At 47.0% G+C, this 18,737-nt stretch overlaps 2 protein-coding genes across 3 annotated transcripts; one reads left to right on the forward strand and one right to left on the reverse strand.

Annotated features, from left to right (window-relative positions):
• Positions 1 to 4,887: 4,887 nt before the first annotated feature.
• Positions 4,888 to 14,463, forward strand: LOC121335741 (epoxide hydrolase 1-like). 2 transcript variants are annotated; one of them, XM_041404145.1, is made up of 10 exons: positions 4,888 to 5,022; positions 6,342 to 6,365; positions 7,233 to 7,446; positions 8,354 to 8,534; positions 9,403 to 9,633; positions 9,994 to 10,123; positions 10,446 to 10,660; positions 12,554 to 12,662; positions 12,998 to 13,123; positions 14,079 to 14,460. In XM_041404145.1, exons 1-10 carry the CDS (start codon positions 4,994 to 4,996, stop codon positions 14,278 to 14,280), a joined length of 1,461 nt encoding a protein of 486 aa, XP_041260079.1. In that variant the 5' UTR covers positions 4,888 to 4,993; the 3' UTR covers positions 14,281 to 14,460. The 2 variants fall into 2 exon arrangements, with proteins under 2 accessions (XP_041260079.1, XP_041260080.1); XM_041404146.1 differs by lacking the exon at positions 4,888 to 5,022 and adding an exon at positions 5,035 to 5,274 and having other exon boundaries at positions 14,079 to 14,463.
• LOC121335743 (MAD2L1 binding protein) lies at positions 14,380 to 17,747 on the reverse strand. Its single transcript, XM_041404147.1, has 2 exons — positions 17,558 to 17,747; positions 14,380 to 16,932 (listed from the first exon to the last, which is right to left on the reverse strand). The coding sequence occupies exons 1-2, from the start codon at positions 17,741 to 17,743 to the stop codon at positions 16,402 to 16,404; spliced, it is 717 nt and encodes a 238-aa protein (XP_041260081.1). The 5' UTR covers positions 17,744 to 17,747; the 3' UTR covers positions 14,380 to 16,401.
• Between the last annotated feature and the right edge of the window lie 990 nt (positions 17,748 to 18,737).

An 18,737-nucleotide genomic window follows, 5' to 3' on the forward strand; every position in this document is an offset into this window, starting at 1 on the left:
GGGCAGGGCACCACCTCACCTAGCAGCACACAAGCAAGCATTTCAAGCACCCCAAAAAGTGGGCAGGGCACCATCTCACCTAGCAGCACACAAGCAAGCATTTCAAGCACCCCAAAAAGTGGCTCAGAACACTAAACTGATCCAGTCTCTGACAAGGATCCTGCGTCTCAAGACATCAACCAGGACCAATGCACTGAGACCTTTCCTCTTTTGGTCTAATCAGGGTCCCATCTAGCAGGTAGAGCAGAAAGGAAAGAAGAGGAAAGCATATTGAAACTCATATAATGGGCAATTGCTATACCAAAAAAACTAATTAACATCTTTTTATGCAGTTCATCCCCCCCACCATCCCATGAGTCCAAAAATCACAGGTAAAACTAATTAACATATTTTTATGCAGTTCATTCCCCCCCCACCATCCCATGAGTCCAAAAATCACAGGATAATCAGGCTCCAGGGGGCGAGTTCATGCATCAGTCTTTTAGCACCTAAGGAAATTCAGCAGATCATCTGTGATTCCCTGTGCTCCTGGGGGCATCACTTTCCTACTTTGAGGTTCAGCATTCTCTAACATTAGATAATTTACACAACTACTTGTGATACTTGTTGCACTTGTAAGCTGAGTTCCAAAAATAGCTTAGCAAATTCAGTTTAGGCCATCTTGCCTTTTGATCCCCACAATCTTACATGTCCAGTATCCCTACAACACCAACAAATACACACATCCCAGATCACCACCCTTATCCCTCCCACCAAGCAGGTTTCAGGGAGATTCCCAGAACCCATACTCAGGGAGAGAGAAAAGGTCAGTGGACATCATGGAAAATTACATACAGTGCAATTCTACTATTAAAATTATCTGGATTGCTTCGGGGTGGGAGTCAAAGAGAAAATAACACTCATTCATGCCAATCTCCTCAGCATATCATTTTGGGGGTCATGATTTCAGACCACAAGCCCTTTCAACTTAACCAAGCCCTTCAGTGGTTCTCCAGCTTAAATCTTTCTTTTAACCCTTCCCTGTCTACAGCTGGAAAGAATCAGGAGCTGATTTAGCACGGCCTGTAGTGATTGATTGATTGATTGATTGACAGCACAGCCAGGCTGGGGGTGGGGCACTGTCTCCCCAGAAGCAAGGCCTGACCTGTCCTTAACCACACACCAGCACTGGTTTGAGACATTCAGCTTATCCAGCCTCTGAGAGACACCACATATCTCAAGGCAATAGACCAGAACCACCGCACTGGGACCTTTCCTCTCCTGCTCCAGTCTAGTAGATAGAAAAAAAAAAAGAAAGGAAGAGGAAAGCATGCTGAAACTCCTGTAAGGGGCAGCTGCTATTCATAAATCTAGTTAATATCCCTTTATGAAGTTCATTCCCTCCAGCACCTCTTGAGTCCAAAAACTGCAGGACAATCAGGCTCTGTGGGGGAATACATGCAATCTTTCAGCACGCAGGGAGTCAAGCAGATCATCCATGATTTCCAATGTGTTCTTGGAGGCAACGCTTTCCTTCTGTGAAGTTTAACATTATCTAATATTAGATAATTAACACAATTATTTTTGATACTTGAGCTTGTAAGCTGAGGGTTTTTTGGTTCCAAGATTTTTTTTGTCTCAGGCCTGATCTTTAAATTTGGGAACTAATAACAATAATTTGGGAGAAGGCCAACACAGTATCAGCTCCTTCTTGGGCACTGTAAGGAGGCCCACCACTTCCCACACACTCCCAGTACTTTTATCACATGTTGGAGCAGAGAGGGATCAGTTCTCCCCTCTCTAACAAATTTAAACTTTTCATGCAACAGTATGAAACAGTATGCTCAAAAGACCAGAGTCCTTTACCACGTGCTTTCCCTTCAGAATGCTTTATTTCATTTCCCCAGTAAAATTTTCAAAAAGTCTCTGACCTTGTAACTTAACCAATTCTGTTGCAGGGTGTGGTATTATCACCTTCAGTTCTGCGGTTTGGTATGCTAATTCCTTAACAAAAGGGCAGGGCTGAGTGTGAATGTCCAAGGGCACATAACGATTATAAAATCAATAATGAGAAATCAACCACATGCTAAAAAATTCCTATGTGCTGTTTGAATGAAAGGCTTGGCGAGTGCCTATGCACATCTAAAGTGCTACTCTGCATAGAAGCTTTGACCACCCCAAATTGGTCAGGAGCCAGTCAAGCTTCACATGGAACCTCAGAGTGAGAAGCATTGTCTGAGTAATTATGGCAAAGTGACCACACTTTGTGACTACACTTCTGCTCATGGCAGAAGGCAGTTATGGTGCCCCTTCACATCTCAAATATTTGCATCCAATGCCATCCATGACACATCCTGGTGGCAATGTGGTTGTTCAAATCCAAACTCATGTCCTGAAGCCAGGGAAGGCACAGAAGTTGCAGCAGAAGGACACCCGGGCACATGCAGTCTCAGAGCTGCTGCACTGTGCTGCAAGGAGAGGCAGGCAGGCTGCACAGAGCTCAAGGGCTGCAGCACAAAACAACAAAATGGGAACAGGTTAGCACCGAGAGGTAGCAATCATCAGCCCTAGTAGCTGGCTGGATAATCAGAGGTAACTTTTCATGTGGAAGAACTTAGTAAACAATTCATTTTGAAGCACTGTTTACTCCCTGATTGAGGAGGTCTTGAGAGTGTTTCACGTGCTTTTTGCCATGGGGACTAGATTCATAAACATCAGTAAACAACCGAAGGCATATACATGAGTCACTACTTAGGCACATCACAAAGTTTTGATTTAGCAACATTTTGATTTAGGACACCCACGGGGTTATTGTGGAGTTTATGCAGTGTAAATGCTTCTTTTATTATGTACTTGCCTGGGAACATAAGTTGTCAACATAAAAAAGCTAGAAAGCTGTGATTCATTTCTGTTCCTCCTACTCTTGTAATTCTCTCTTTTGTTTATAAAGCCTTCCACTAATGTATTTTATTTGGAAGCTTAATAACAGAGACAGCACAGTGGAAAGAATCTTTAACTAAGGCTTCTGAGAGGCAGAACAAAGTAACAGAAGGATGAACATCGGTCTTTCTTGACTGTAAGCAAATAAAACCCTGGTGACAGTCTCCCTGCCACTGCCACTGCAAGGAGAATAGTCCTTACTGAAGTACATGTTTTTGCTGAAAATGTAAAAGGCAAATACTGAGCATAGTGCACAATATGTCAGTGATTAACCTTCCTCTTTCATGTATGTATTCTTTTTTCCATACTGCTCTTCTGGTCACTTTCCCCTCACCCAATACTCCTGAGGCTTTGAACTCCCATTTACCCAAGCTGTCAAATTCCTATGAAGGAGAAGCCTTTATCCAGGACTATTTTACCAACCACGAGGAAAATGAAATCTCGGTATCTGAACAAAAACACAGCATTGGTTTCAGTAGAAAATTAAAAACTGAATTTTTCCTTTATGTTTTGGCTGCTGCAAATCATGAGTGCACCTGAACACAGCCAAGTGATACACAGACTGCAAGGGACACCTGGAGGTGAGCTCATCCCAACACCTGCTCAGAACAGGTTCAGCTCTGTCAGATTGCTCAGTGCCTTGCTCCTGTCAAATCTGGAATGCCCCCAAGGGTGAAAATCCCAAGGGTGAAAATCCCACATCCTCTCTGGACCCCCGTCCCAGCATCTGAATACCTCGGTGGAGGACTAATTTCTCCTCAGATCTAACTTTAACTTATCTTGTTACAGTTTGGGTCCTTGCCTTTTGTCCTTCACCTGCTGCTTCTCCAGGATGACTCTGGGTCCATTTTCCCTCAGCTTTTCACTGGTTACCTGTAGACATCGATAAGATCCCACCCTTTACTCTTTCCTCTCCAGGATGAAGATGCTTCTTCACCTCCTCATGCACCACATGGCCCAGCCAGCAGCTTGGCAGCCCTGTACCCCCAAGGCTGGGCCCACTCCAGTCTGTCTTCTACTAGCAAGGCCAGAAGAGGCTGTGCCAATCCAGGTGTGGTCTCTGAGGAGAGTGAAGATTCCCTTCCCTCAGGCTTGTTATGAATAAAAAGTTATCTATTTTTGTTTAAGGTTACAGAGCTAAAAACCGGTGGGACCAGTTGCTGTTAAATTAGCTTAATTGTTAAAGAGTTCTTTAATTGCCCGTTAATGGTTGGTGATTTAGCCATTGTCCTCCCTGGTGCTTGCCCCGGAGCTACACCTGGACACGGCAGCCCAGGAGAATAGGAGTGGCCTGAGACCACGTATGCAGATGAGAAATGCACTGCTCCAAAATTTTCCCGTTTTCTAGGAAAACCCCTAAAAACAACGAACCAATATAGAATTAGGGGACCCTAGTTGATGTCTAAGGATGGGCGTGAAGTCCAGTGCCTGCTTGAATCCTTTTTGCTTCACACCCTGACCTCAAGGATGTTCACTAAGGAGGGGACCCGGAGCGTTGGACTGAAAAGCAGGAATCTGCCAATCTCCCGTGAGGATGCAGTCCCCAGCTCTGCCTGCAGACCGGCGGACAGAGCTGCATCACCCTCCTCCTCCTCCGTGCCACTCTTGGGGACAGCGGCGGCGTGGGTGCGACCCGTCGATTTCTCCCCACCTGAGCTGAATCTCTTTAATAAAGGCATTAAAAAGGAGAAAGATCTCCTGCCATATTTGTGTCAGGGCTGCTGGCCGCAGTTCCCGCTGCAGGGCTGTGTACGGGCAGCATAACCCAGCTGGCCTTTGCTGTGGGGACGCGGTGCTGCCGGAGCCGAGGCCTCAGGGCAGCCTCTGCAGGGCTGCTCTCGGCGCATTTGGAATGCAGCCGGCCCTGGCGCACAGGGCTATCTCTTCCTGCTGCATGCAGGACTCGGCCTCCGTCGGGCTCAGTTTGCAGCTGCACACTCAGGCAATAGGTGGCACTGAGGGACGATGTAGTTTGTGTTGTCCCCGAGAAAACGTCACTGCGGAAGAGAGCCGGAGAGCAGAAGCTGGGATTGCGTTCTCCCCCGGAGCAGCGGCCAGGCAAGGAGCAGCAGACATGTGGCGGGAGATCCTTCCGAACGCATGGTGAGACCTCCTGGGCACGGGGAGCAGGGGCTCCAGCCTGGGCTCCCTGCGCTTGGGGCTGCGTGAGAGCCCCGGGATGGTCAGCAGGGCGTGGGAGAGCGGGAGCAGGCAGCTGAGCTCTGCTGATCGATTGAGCCTTGTTCGTGTCCCTCCGGGAGCTGCTTCGGGACAGGCTTGCTTTGTTAGCAGCGCGGGGTTTGTGCTGCTGCCTTGATGGCTGGTTCCACACCTTTGCTCACCGACCTCCAGGATGTAAGTGCAGGGGGATATTCCTACCTGTTGCATAAGCGGTTTGTTCTTAGGAGTCCTGTTCTTTCCTGTCTGGAAGTGATTTAAGGGGGGAAAAAATCACACATAGGCTATCTCAGCAAATGTTAGCAAATTGCCTTGGAGGTTACTGAGATATCCAGTACAGACTCCAGGTTCTGCACTTCAGGCAGCAGAGGGAAACAATTCTAGGTAATAACAAACACCCAGTGGAGTTAGTTTTTCATAGTTTAGCAAGTCTTTCCCTTTTTGGCATTTGTTTTGGTTTGTTTTCTCAAAGTACTATAATTATTGTACCAAAGAACTCCCTAATGTGGCTGCGTTCCACAAGGCAGAGTAACAACACTTGCTTGTGTTGTTGCTAGATTTTAGATTGTGCTTTTGTACCAGAAGCTACTAGGCTTAAAGGGAACCGAGGAGGATACTTTCTTTTCCTAGCAGACAGGGGAGACCTAAAGGCTTGATGTCCAGTCAGGAGCAGCTATAAGTGTCAAAGGTACAGCAGCTCCTTAAACTCTGGACAAGGAAGGGTCCACAAGCCTCTGCTGGTGCCATCCCTGCAGCACGATCAGCACCACATGGCCGGGAGCAGAACTTTTCCAGCTTGAATAGTTCTATGAACCCTGGAGCTCGGAATTGCCCTGCTGAGGCTGTGCCCCTATTGCAACACAGCAGTCAAAGTAAACGATTTTCTTGGCTGAAGCTACACAGCTGCTCACAGGATGAAACACTGCAAGGACGCCTATACTGACTTTCACCTAAATTGTGCTGAAGGAGGGAATATTATGGCAACAAATTATCTAGCTAAAGCACAGCCCAGAAACACTGTCTCTTTGTACAGAGGCAGTGCTTTGTGAGCCCCTCTCTTCCCATCCTATCCAAAGGGTTCGAAAAATAATGGCAGATGTTGCCAGGTGGCTAAAGAGTTTGTGATCACATTCCTGGGCAATGAGTGGTGCTGGCAGGGGACATTCTTTGTACTGCCCAGAAGGGTTGGAATAGGACAACATTATCAGACTGTAAGGATCTTTCTGTTTTTTCTCCTTTTGTAGGGAGAACATCATGTCCCGGATCAGGTGAGTGGAATAGCTGTTCTGTGCTGTGGTCCCTTCTTTTGGTTAGTGCCCTGATTGGGGCACAGCATCATCCCTTCTGTACTCTGGATGACAACAGCAACAAAATCTTCACTCATAGCCCCCTTGCAGTCCCCTGCAGGAGCCCTCAACACCTCTACTAATCCCCAAGGGAAGCTGGAGAACTTGAAACACAAGTCAGAGGGCTGGGAAGGTATGCTACATTTAGGACTGCATGTCTGTCAACTCCAGCCCTGGCAGCTTGGCTCCCACACCTCAAGTGTGGGACCTTGCTGTTCAGAATAGAAGCAGGGACACCAGCAACACTCCTTACTTGAAAGCTACGGGGGAGAGCCAGGATTGCCCTAAGAGATGATTGAACCTGTAGGGGAGTGGAGTGTGAAGCACTGGCAAGATGAACATGTCCAGCACATCCAGCTTTCTTCAGCAGCTGAAGACTTTTGTGTCTCCTCCTGCTCCTCAGCCCTCTCTGCCCATGCAGCTTTTATTCCTGGACAAGCCCAGCTGCTGCTGTCTCATTCACTGCAGTACCTGCCTCAAAGTAGCTTGGCCCCTATCCTATTGAACTTTGTCCCCCTGGGCATCCTGGTTCACAAGGAAAGGGACAAGGAAGACTTGTGATCAGCAAGTCCTGATCAGCAAGACCCCTAAGAAGCCTTGGTAGATAGAACCCTGCCCCAAGTCTTACCTGTGATCTTCAAAAATAACAGAAATGCCTGGTCCTTGCTGCCTGCCTGGGATTTGGAGGCATCTGTCCCTGCTCAGTCCCAATGAATGTGCCAAGAAGCCTCAGCATAAGTCCCTTTTACACTGCTATAATTGAACACAAGCAATTTTGTGCCTCCCCAGACCTTTTGACTATTCTCAGAAGAATGCAATCCTGGTCCCTGCAGCTGCCCTGGGCATTGGAGGGATGCTGCTTTACTGGCTCAGATCTGGACGCAAGATCAAGACTATTGACATGGGCGATGGGTGGTGGGGCGCAGGCGAAAGGCCCCCCAAAGGGAAGGAAGACACAAGCATCCGTCCCTTCAAGATTGAAACATCTGACAAAGAAATCGAGGTACTGCTGGCTGGGGGGTAAGGAGGGGCAGAAAGCTGCAGGGGAGGCAGTCCATCACCCACCTCACTGCCTCGAGGTGATGCCTTGGGAGTGACAGCAGGGCACTTCCATGTGTCAGGGCAGCTACCCAGCTCCATTAATGATGCTCTGGCTCACCATTCTTTATGAAGAGGATTTGAGCTCTGGTCACTTGCAATGTCCCCTAAAGACTTTCTGAGAGAGCAGCCCCTCTGTGCAAGCTGGGGCTTCTCCTGCAGAAAGGCCACGCTTTGAGCAGCAGACTTTGACAGTGGGTCTGTGGATGGTGGAGCAGGGCAGGAGGGCATTGGGACAGCAGTGGCACCAGTAGGGCAGGACTGAGGGGGTTCCACAGAGGAAAGGGCTGTAAGGCTGAAGAGGGATGGTGTCTTGACTGAGTCATAGCTCCTCCATCCCTGCATGCCTGTCTCTAATTATCTGACTAAGCAGCAGCCAGGAGCTCAACGTTAGATTCTTATTCTCCCAGCCAGCAGTGGTGTCTTGGCTGAGTCATAGCTACTCCATCCCTGCTTGCCTGTCTCTAATTATCTGACCAAGCAGCAGCCAGCAGCTCAAGTGAGATTCTTATTCTCCCAGCCAGCAGTGCTGCCAAGCTCCTAGCACCAAAAACCCTAAGTGAGTCAGCAGCAAGCAGCAAACCAAGTATTCCTCGGTGCCCATGGGGAAGTTGTAACCTGTAGAAAATTGTATTCCACATACAAACAATTCAGTTGGTCAGTTAGAGTATGGCACTTCTTCAGGAGGGCTTGTGGTGTCCCAGAGAGCCATACAAAAGCCAGCAGAGCCAGGAGAACCTGTCAGTGCCTGCCCTGGCACAGGGCACATGGGAGCAGCTGTCCAGCCTATCAAGAAGTGCTTCCTTCCACAGGATCTGCACCAACGCCTGGATCGGTTCCGCTTCACACCCCACGTGGAAGGAGCCGCCTTCCACTACGGCTTCAACTCCAGCTACCTGCGGAAGGTGGTGGCCTACTGGAGGAATCAGTTTGACTGGCGCAAGCAAGTGGAAGTGCTGAACAAATATCCCCACTTCCACACCACCATTGAAGGTGAGAGGGCCTCTGTGCCTTGAGCAGGTCTTACTTGGAAATGCACAGCAAGAAGGGGGAGATGTAAAATGTGACAATATTTGAGATGTAAAATGAGACAATATATAACCTATGCATAACAGCTGAGTGATACAAGCGAAATATAGTGGAGGCTCTGTTATTAATAACCTTATAGGGATTAAGACCATTACACAGTGGCAATAAGATAGGTCTGTTTCAAGATGGGCTTCATCTGGCTCTGAACCCATGCTAACTAACAATCAGGTGCTCTTCAGTGATTGCCTTGAGGCCAATCAGTGAAATTTAGCCAGACTGAGGCTGGAATATCCCTCCCAACCATACAGTAGTTTAGCTAGTTGAGCTTACAGTGAAATTTAGCCAGACTGAGGCTGGAATATCCCTCCCAACCATACAGTAGTTTAGCTAGTTGAGCTTAGCCAGACTTTATATAAATGATCTCTAGATTAGGGTAGAAAGACTTTATGTAATTGATCTCTATGTTAGATTTCTATCATGCCCTTTTTCATGTTTCGCTTTTAATTACTGTAATGTTTTTGCATGATCTTACCCCCATTGTGCTCTTCATTCAAGTGCTGTTCTTACTTATGTACCAGTTTCTCAGGAGGTGGATGCTAATCTCCAGTGACCCCAATATCTGTGGCTGGGGTCAATATCTCTGTCTGTATGTAAAAGATGAGACAACCGATACTATGCAGGCATCCCCTTTCAGCCAGGCATCTTGCAGTAGGCTGATTGTGGAACTTCTGCTGCAGATGCTAATTACAGTTTTGTCTCCCTCCTTCTACAGAATGCAGAGCAGAAACTGTGGTCCCAGAGCTTTAATTTTTCTTTCTTGGATGTGTGGCAGGGATTGATATCCATTTTATCCATGTGAAGCCATCCTATGTTCCTCATGGTCAAGCTGTTCGACCTCTGCTGATGGTCCACGGCTGGCCCGGCTCCTTCTATGAGTTCTACAAGATCATCCCTCTGCTCACGGAGCCAGCCAAGCACGGCCTGAATGAGGGCGATGTGGTGTTTGAGGTCATCTGCCCCTCCATCCCAGGATATGGTTTCTCAGAGGCTTCTCACCAGAAAGGTAAGCAATGAAAAGACTCTGTTGGAATTGCAGTTTTTGGAGTAACACCTCAGCCATCCCAGGCAGCCCTGGGCATCACAGTTTGTAGTGCAGATGCCTGGCTCTTCACTAAGGCCCATGTGGCTGAGGCTCTGAGGCTGGCTGTGAAGATTTGCAACACAGTGGTAACTGGAAGTCAGGTCTGATTTTGCTTTCCACTGAATTTCTTTCATCTTGTGCTCACTTTCTTTCCAAGCAGTGAGGCAGAGCAGCACTGCACGCTGTCCCTTCTCACAGCTCCACACACACATGCCTCAGTCAGGTCACAGTCTTTGGCCAGGGGAGGAACACTATGTGTCCTGTGTTTCCCCTTACCTACAGAGTTTGACTCCATAGCAACTGCTCGGATATTTCATAAGCTGATGAACAGATTGGGCTTCAAGGAATACTACCTACAGGGAGGAGACTGGGGATCTCGCATTACCACAAACATGGCCCAGATGCTGCCACAGTAAGTAGCAAAGGAAATCAGTGCAGAAAAGCAGCCTCCAGTTCCTACCCTACCTTCTGGCTCCATAGTCCTGCCTTCTGTTTGCCCTGCTTCTCATCCCCTTCTGCTCTCTGTTTCCTTCAGGGACAACCCCATCCCCCATATTCAATTGCATTCATATGCTTTGTGTTGAATTTTTTTTAAGTCATGATGAACCTGAAGGGCTTGGTGTATTTGATACAGTCCAGTGTTTATCTCACAGCTGCAGTCAGACTTGTTTTCTAGAAAACTTGGAGACAGAAAATTGCTTGATTTCACCCTCTATTCTTTAACTTACTTTTAGATCTGTGAAAGGGCTTCATCTGAATCTCGTTTTCGTCAGCACACGAGGTTTGGGAAAGATGATCCGTACAATGCTTGGGGCTTATGTACCATGGCTTGTAGGCTTCAGTAGGGAAGATGCTCGACGTTTCTACCCTTTCATGCAGAAAAACGTATATGATGTCCTACGAGAGTCTGGATACTTACACATCCAAGCCACCAAACCAGACACTGCAGGTAATGTACCTTCTCTGTATCTCTGTGAACGTGGTACGCTAATCACTTGTGGTACATGAAAACAAAGGCCAGCCAAATTTGAGAAGCAATAATTTCTGTGACTTGAGTGCAAGACTCATGGGGGTAATGAGTTTATGGGGATGAGAGCTGTATAAAATGAAGCTAAAAGAAACCATTCAAAAAAAAAGATGGAGATTTCAAGTATAACTTTTCAAGGTCTTTTAAATAGCACACCACTTTCCTTGAGAATGAACCCATTTCCATAGAGTCTCTCAAAAGTAAAACATAGGGTTCTGAAACTGAAGCTTTGAGAAGTAAATGGGGATGAAAACAAGAAAAATATCATAAGCAACGAGGTGCAATGTGAAAGTTGCAAAAAGGTAGACAAAGCTCAAACACCTGAAAAGCCAGAATGCTGACGTCCTGGGGCCAGTGGATAAGGACTGTGAAGAAAGATATGGCCATTTCATGAAAGTCCATTTCCTCAATGCTAAGAGGAGTTCTTTGCATCAGTCCCCACTAGAGAGGACTCTGGGATATTGCTTTATTGAAGTAATCCCTCATCAGGAAAGACAGCAGAGCTGTCTCAGCTGGTATCAGATTTGGAGACCAGAGAACAAACAGCCCCCCATCCCAGCCATTCACCAAAGGAGAAGAAAAAGAAGCTCAAACTGGAATGTCAATGAATGCCTAGGCTATTGCTTGAAGTGATTGCAAACCCAAAGAAATAAAAGGAGATAAACAATATACCAGGTGGGAGGGAGTTGTGGTGCTGGTGATGTTTCTGGTTGCTTGAGTGTTTTTAAGGGCCAAAAAGTGAAGACATCCACAGGAAAATGAAGATTAGTATGTCTAGTCTCTGATCAGAAATCTGACAGAGTTGTGTAAACAAGGAGAATTGATTTACAGGGGATAATATCACAGGAAACTCATGCTTCAAAAATCAGAGCTCTGGCAGAATCAAACAGCTGTAGATCCACTAATGGAACTTATATAATTTCCAAAAATATTTTGTTGAGACTCCTTCCCCAGCATTCTTAAGAAATTGAACTGCCTAAAGAAAAGAATTAAAACTGGTCAACATGAGAATCCAAGTGCTGGAATAAATCCACAAGTTCCAGGGGACGGAGAGAATCACAAAAATCTGTGCTGACATCTATACCCTTCAACAAGATCCTAACTTCTCTAGGAATAAAAGTTAATAATTAGATGTAAATTTGACAGTTATCCAAGCTTTGGTTTATAAGTGACTGTTTGATAAAACCAGCCAATAAAAACTGATATCAACAAAGTTCAAAGCAGTTTAAGAAAGTCACAGTTCAAGTGGGTTCAATTTTGGCTGCTCCCAGATGAGAGAATCCATGAGTCAAGGGTAGTGCTCTCAAAAATCACCTGGATCAAGGATTAAGGCAATTTTGCAAATTCTAAAAAAAATTAAAAGCAAAACCACAGAATCCATTCTATTCATGATATTCTGAATCTGTTGTATTCCTGTTAGGCCTGTTTCATAAATATATTTTAGAATCAGAATACATCCCATCCTAAGCAGGACAGTGCTCCAAATATTTTATCTGAAATTTCTTTTCAGGCTGCCATCTCTTTACATCTGAATTTGCTCCTTCTGCCACAGATCACCAAGAAGCCAATGCAACTTCCTTAACTCCTAACTTATTTTGTATAGGAATTATCTGAATTTGTAGTGCTCTCAGATACAGCCAGAATTCCTCTGCAGGGAATTTGTCACAAATAAAGTACTATAAGGGATAGATAAATACAGAGTCTCTACCAAAATCTCTAGAAAACTCTGAACTCTTCATGAAAGTCCAGTTTAACTTGCACTGAAGTATTGCAATACCAGGCAACTGCAACAGCTCTTCTCTTCTCCTCAATTAGGTTGTGAACAGAATGACTCCCCAGTGGGGCTTGCTGCATATATTATGGAGAAATTCTCAACCTGGACAGACAAATCATTTCTGCACAAAGATGATGGAGGCTTGGAAAGGTAAGATGTCAGGTTGTGATGTTATTCTGTGAGAAGTCTCATTAAAAGAATGAGTGGTGGGAACTAATATGAGGATACAGGTAAAACACTGGCCTGTCAAAACTGAAATCTAAGGATGAAAGGCTGATGTGACAAGCACTAGTTTAAACTTACAGCAGATTGCCTGCACACTACTGCTTCAGCACCAGGCGGTTTTGCTCTGAACACACAAGTGCCAACTAATCTGCTGCTTGAAAATAAGTGGAGATTTAGAAGGACAGCAGTTCTTTAGGGCGTGACCCCAGTATAGAGCACTGAGGAACAGCTTCCAGTTAAATTTCTTCCTCTCTCAACAGCAAATACTCTCTTGATGAGCTTTTGACCAATGTGATGATTTACTGGGTGACGTCCTCCATTGTGTCCTCAATGCGATACTACAAGGAGAACTTTTCCAAGGACCCTACTCTAAGTGTTCATGACAGGTAATTATGTGGCAAGTTGCAAGCAAGATTTGCAATGAGGTTGAAACATTTGCCTGTATTAACAGTTAGATCACTTAGAACAGCACAGTTAATTAGTTCTAAGAAAAATCAAAGCCCACAATTCTTATTTGCTTTTGATAAATATTAAGGGTCACTTTTCTTTTGGACCTATAATGCACACAAGGTAGCTTGCAGTCAAGACAATGCAAAAGACTTATCAAAGCACCAAGCACAGACCTATGTTCAAAATAAAAGTCTACAGACTTATTCACCAAACAAATGCAACTTGTAGCGCAGTTCAATAAAAACAAAACAGAAGATCATGGGCACACCTATGAGAGAAGTATAAACTGAATTAGGAAGGCTACTGCTTGCTGGAGGATAAGCTAAGAACTACAAGAGTTAAGCACAAACCTGGGGTAGCAATTTGGAGAGCAGTACTTGAAACCCAGCACCTTGTGACAGCTGGTACATTAACATGATGCTAAGAGAGGCTGACCACAAAATGTTGCTGAGCAGACTTCTCCGAGTAACTGGATCATCAGAACAAGTGGGGGAGTCTCTTTCTTGGTGGACTGAACCAGCCCCATTTCTCTCCAGAGGGTCATTTGTTATGCATTTGGTGCCAAATTCTAAAGCAAACGAGCTGGCTCATTTCTCAAAGAGGTATCTTGTCATGTAGCACAACACTCACAAAAGTTAAACTCAAAGATGGGAAACATTTCGAGATCAACCTGTGTGCAAGGTTGGCTCTACTTTACACCTCTACAGGTACCATCTTCTTCAACTTAATGCTACCTGAATAGAAATGACGCTCCTCAGTGGAGTGCAGAGCAGGAGGTGCACTGCACAAAGTGGGGAAACTTCTCCAGCTGAATGTGTTCCTAGAGACAGAGGTTTTTATAGACTTCCCCCAGGACTTGTTTCAACAATGCAATTAACTTATGTCTTCTAGGGTTGGCGTGTATGTTCCCACAGGGATTGCAGCTTTTCCTCAGGAGATTGTACATGTACCACGTATCTGGGCAAAGAATGTCTACAAGAACATTGTCACCTACACTTACATGCCACGTGGAGGGCATTTTGCTGCCTTTGAGGAACCAAAGCTCCTGGCACAAGACATCATGCAGTTTGTCAGAAAAGTGGAACAGCTGTGAGCCTGCAGTTGAAATATATGCACAGAATGGAAACAAGTGGTTTTACCAGTGGCAGAACCTTTAGACTGGATTTGTTTAATCACTCAGAATAATCACACATAGAAGCCAGCATTTTATTTTGATAATAATACAGTCGTGATTTTAAAAATCAAGTTGTAATGATTTCATAAAAAAAAAAAAACCACAAAATCCAAAAAGCATATTGTGTTCCTTTGTTCCCAGCACCCTATCATTGCTGCATTCATCGTTCAAGTATAACAGAATATGTAAACGGTTAATTGCAGTAACATTGCACTCAGCTGAGGAAGAGAGGTGAAACAAACTGGCCAAGGCTTCTGTTTAAAAGCTTCTTTAAACACATTGCACACTTTAAACCTGCATTCTTAAACATGTGTTACAAGGAGCTTTGGTGGAAGCATAAAAGGTTTTGATCTCCTGAGCACAAACACTCCTACATTCAAGTTATATTTCAAGAGACCTGAGATTTCATATTCAAGTGGGCAGCTGCACATAAGGCAGCTTTCTTCACTCAAAGCTTTTCCCCTAGAATGAGCTTAAGAAGCAGCTACTGCACATTGTAAACAGATAGTAATGGATACTACAGCAGAGAGGGCACTCTAGTGTTCTCCAAGCTCAAAAATTTCCAATTTAGTTCCTACTACTTCTATCATCTCATTCCATCCAAAAGGTCAAAGTTAAGATATGCACCAAGCGTAGAGGGTTACTTAAATCTTCACCCTCTTCACAAAAAACCTTTTACCACCCCATTGTGCATTTTTGACTAGTAATAGCAAGTACCCTCACTACCAGTAGGTTCACTATCTCTTCAAATAGGATGGAGTTATTTCAAGATACTGAAAGCTCATTACAGCACAGATAACAGCCCAGCTGACTGGAGACAACTCCAGCAGATATCTAGTTCTAACACACTGCTCTCAGGGCTTCTCTCCCTGTCCTGTAGTAGACACCAGTCCAGAAGAACAGGCTCAAGTTCTGATTCTAGGTACTACAGTCTAAGAACAGGAATTTGGCAGGTAAAGATAGTGCTAAACTTGATCACATTCCCCTGATTTCTATGCATTTCAGAAACATTTTAAGTTTCTTCCTCAAGTGAGAGTAATCTTCCATTATCGCAGCAGCACTTCTAACTTTCTCTGAGGAGGGTTAGCAAAGAAACTGCTTACTTTAATCTTCTATCTAACCAATTGTCAGGGCTGTTAGACAAAGATTAGTAAAAAAAATAAATTGCTTATTGCTACCCTGCCTCCACAGTATCGATCTCCTTCCATCTCCAAGACAGCACTAGCTACAAGATTTCTCAGTTGCTGAAAAGTCTTACTTTTGGAGTGTTAAGGAACTGAAAGTGAGTTACAGGAAAGTGTAATTGCATCAAATAGATGGACGAGCACTTGAGTACTCGAGTGGGGCACGCACCATGGCAGCTGAGGCAGTGTTGCTTGCAGGGTTGCCAGGGGGCCCCTGGAAGTGGCTTGTCCATCTCCACAGCAGCCCTGGCAGCTCCAGCCCTTGGCAGAGGAACTGCCTTCATCCTGCCCCATTCTTTTCTAGCTGGAAATAAATCTGTGTTCCGCAACACTGTTACCTCTGTGCCCGGCTCTGGTTTTGTCTGCTGGTTTTCCTGGTATGGGGAGCCTTTTAAGGACTGTGGAAGGTTTTTTCCTCCCAGAGAGTTATTTTGCAGGAAGTAACTTCACCTGAGAGAGCCTATGGGTAACGTGGTAAAGGCAGGGTCAGAAAATGGCCGTATTAAAACACAGGAGGAGATTGGATGTATCCATCATGTGCCAGTTCAGCAAGAACTCAGCAGGGAAATTTTACTCCCAACACATTAATTTATCCCATGTCACAGATCAGGCCCCTAAAGAATTGCTGGACCTGTGTGCAACTGTGCCTTAAAGTGGATTTGCCTTCAACAACAACTCAGGAAATAAGGACAATAGAGGAGTGCAGCAAGATACAAGAAGGCAGTAGACACCATGAAGCAAAAAAAAAAAAAATTCAGACAGACATGGTTCAAAAATACATGGTTACATTTGCTAAAATTAACACCTAAAGAAAAAAAAGTAATCAATATTCCAATTAAATTTCTAAGGAAACCATTCATTCACTAAAGCCCTTGAGGGTCACTGGTGCTTGGAACCAGACATAGTCCTCCCAAGCAGGTGCTGTGTGCTGTGGAGGTGAGGCACTAACATGGAGATCTCCATCACAGGACAACTTAACAGTCAGCTTCCTCCCTCGGGTCGGCACTTGGTAGTTGAGCTTGGGCCGGAACCACTCAACACCACAGTTACGGTGGCCCTGGACCAGGACGAGAGTGCCTGTGACAGGGAGAGCCTTAAGTTCACTGAAGACATCAGCAACAAAGAGGCGGTGAAAGAGCTGGCGAACACAGGGCGCAGTCTGGAGGCTCTCTTCAGCAGAGCCCTCACAGAACCCTTCCAAATTCAGCTCGTAGAGCTCCTTGGGGTTCATGACGTTGCCTCCAAGTAGGAAAAGAACCCGAGGAACCAACGTCAGACTAAACATAACTTCCAGGTGCTGGAACAATCCTTCCAGCTCCATCAGCAGCTGCTGGCACTTTCTGCTTGCTGGGCCCAGGGAACGTGGTTTCTCAATTCCATCTCCCTCCTGGAAAACCAAAATTCATAACAACACATTTAGTTATGAACATGTATTATACTCTGCAGGAAGCATGGCCCATCCCAGAGAGTCAAGGAACAAGCAGTTTGTGTTCATTTTGAGAGCTAGAGGTATCCACGTGGGGAAGAAGCACATCTTCTCTCCACATCAGGAGATGCAAGAGGAACACAAAAGCACAATCTATGGCTACTCAGTTGGAATCTGAATGGAGCTACTGATGAATTCCAACAGGAATTAGAAGCCCATCTTTCAGAGATCAGTCATCTTTCTGAAATCACTTAATAGTATTTTTTTTTTGTTTTTTTGTTTAGAGGTAACAAACAAAGCAGCGACCGCTTTGAGCGGAAAGCGGGAAACAATCAATTAAGAGCAATTTGTCGGCACCTTCAGCAGCCCGAACTTAACGTTGCCTTTGCCTCGTTTTGAAAAGAAGAGGTAACATTTGGGGATGCAGCCACAACAAGCGCTTTACTTTAACAGCGCCGACGCGTTGCTGTGAGAGTCCCCGGGCGAGAACAGGGGCTAGCAAGCAAAACTCAAACGCCACGGCCCCCCGAATCCCCCGGGAGCCGCCTCCGAGCACGGGGCTGACCCCGCGGCCGCCGTCCCTCACCTGGGCCGCCCGCCGGCAGAAGTAGGCCAGCTGCTCGTAGGGCAGCGGGAGCTGGTTCCGCTGGTGCAGGACGTGCTTCAGGAGCTCGCAGGCGAAGCGGTAGCCGCTGCCCCGGCACACAGCTCCCGGGAACGCCACGGCCACTGCGGGGCTGCCCAGCGCCGACCTGTCCCCCCGAGGCCTCATCCCTCCTCCGCCGCCGCGATCCAGACCCGCCAGCGCCTGAGAACGAGAACCAGTGACGCGCGCCCCCAACGGCCGCCGCGGGTTTAAATGCCGCCGCCGCGGAGCCTCACGGGAGTGGCTCACGGGCCGCGCCGCGCGCCCTCCGGCGGCGACGCAGCACGGACAGCGCGATTGGTGGGCGGGGAAGGGGGCGGGGTCTCCGCCTGGCCCCGCCCCTCCGTTCTCCCTCCCGATCCCGTCCCGCGGCCACCCGGCTGAGGCCGTGCCGGGAGCTCGGGTTGCTTCTCGCAGGACTATCCCGGGAGGGCCCAGGAAGCGGCTCCGCTGTTCTCCGTCTCGCTCCTGGAAGCTCTGGCGGCTCCGCTGTCTTGCGGAGGAGCCGCCTTCGCGCTGCCGCGGGGCGGCGGAGGCGGGGAGCGCGCAGGGAGTGCCGTGTTTGGAAACATTGTGCCCGCCGCCCCATTGGGCGCCGCCTCAGCGCACGGCGAGTCGGGGGCGGGATGGCGAGAGGAGCCGCTCCGAGGCTGCTTTACAGGAACCGCGGCCACCTATGCGGAGCGCCACGGAGGGTGTCAGTCGTACACGAACAATGATCCGATCCAGCGTCGCTTTCCCCAGGGCATGCGGCAAGGAAAGAGAAGGAGCAGTGGCCCTGGAACTGGAGACTGGGAATGCACTTAGTGAGGGGATGCAGCGCACAGCTAGGGTTTCTTTCGCTGTTCCGGCCGCCCCCCATTGGATCTTAATGTGTGCTTTGGGATCGCTCTGTGTGAGGCTGCTCCCTCTGCGTAGTCATGAAGTACCTCCAATGCAAAACAGCTTCGAAAGTGCTCCAGTTTCCCGACTCCAGAATGACTGGTCGCTCGATGTCAATAAGCAGGGAACCCGAGGCTGTGAACTGCCAAAGGGATAACCCGCGGGCGTCCGCAGATCCCGGGGAGCGGGCTCCGGGGAGCGGTGGCATCCCGCGCGTTGTCGGCTGCGGCCGGCAGGT

This window comes from Onychostruthus taczanowskii, unplaced genomic scaffold (assembly GCF_017590055.1).
Source record: "Onychostruthus taczanowskii isolate IOZ18803 unplaced genomic scaffold, ASM1759005v1 scaffold21, whole genome shotgun sequence".
In the NCBI taxonomy this organism is placed as follows: Eukaryota; Metazoa; Chordata; class Aves; order Passeriformes; family Passeridae; genus Onychostruthus; species Onychostruthus taczanowskii.

Bases quoted from the DNA above. Each gene is read 5' to 3' on its own strand.
- LOC121335741 (XM_041404145.1), top strand. From the start codon at position 4,994: ATGTGGCGGGAGATCCTTCCGAACGCATG. The intron at 5,023-6,341 runs GTGAGACCTCCT...CTCCTTTTGTAG, and splicing joins GAGATCCTTCCGAACGCATG to GGAGAACATCATGTCCCGGA. The intron at 6,366-7,232 runs GTGAGTGGAATA...GTGCCTCCCCAG, and splicing joins AACATCATGTCCCGGATCAG to ACCTTTTGACTATTCTCAGA.
- LOC121335743 (XM_041404147.1), bottom strand. From the start codon at position 17,743: ATGAGGCCTCGGGGGGACAGGTCGGCGCTGGGCAGCCCCGCAGTGGCC. The intron at 16,933-17,557 runs GTGAGGGACGGC...TTGGTTTTCCAG, and splicing joins TCTGCCGGCGGGCGGCCCAG to GAGGGAGATGGAATTGAGAA.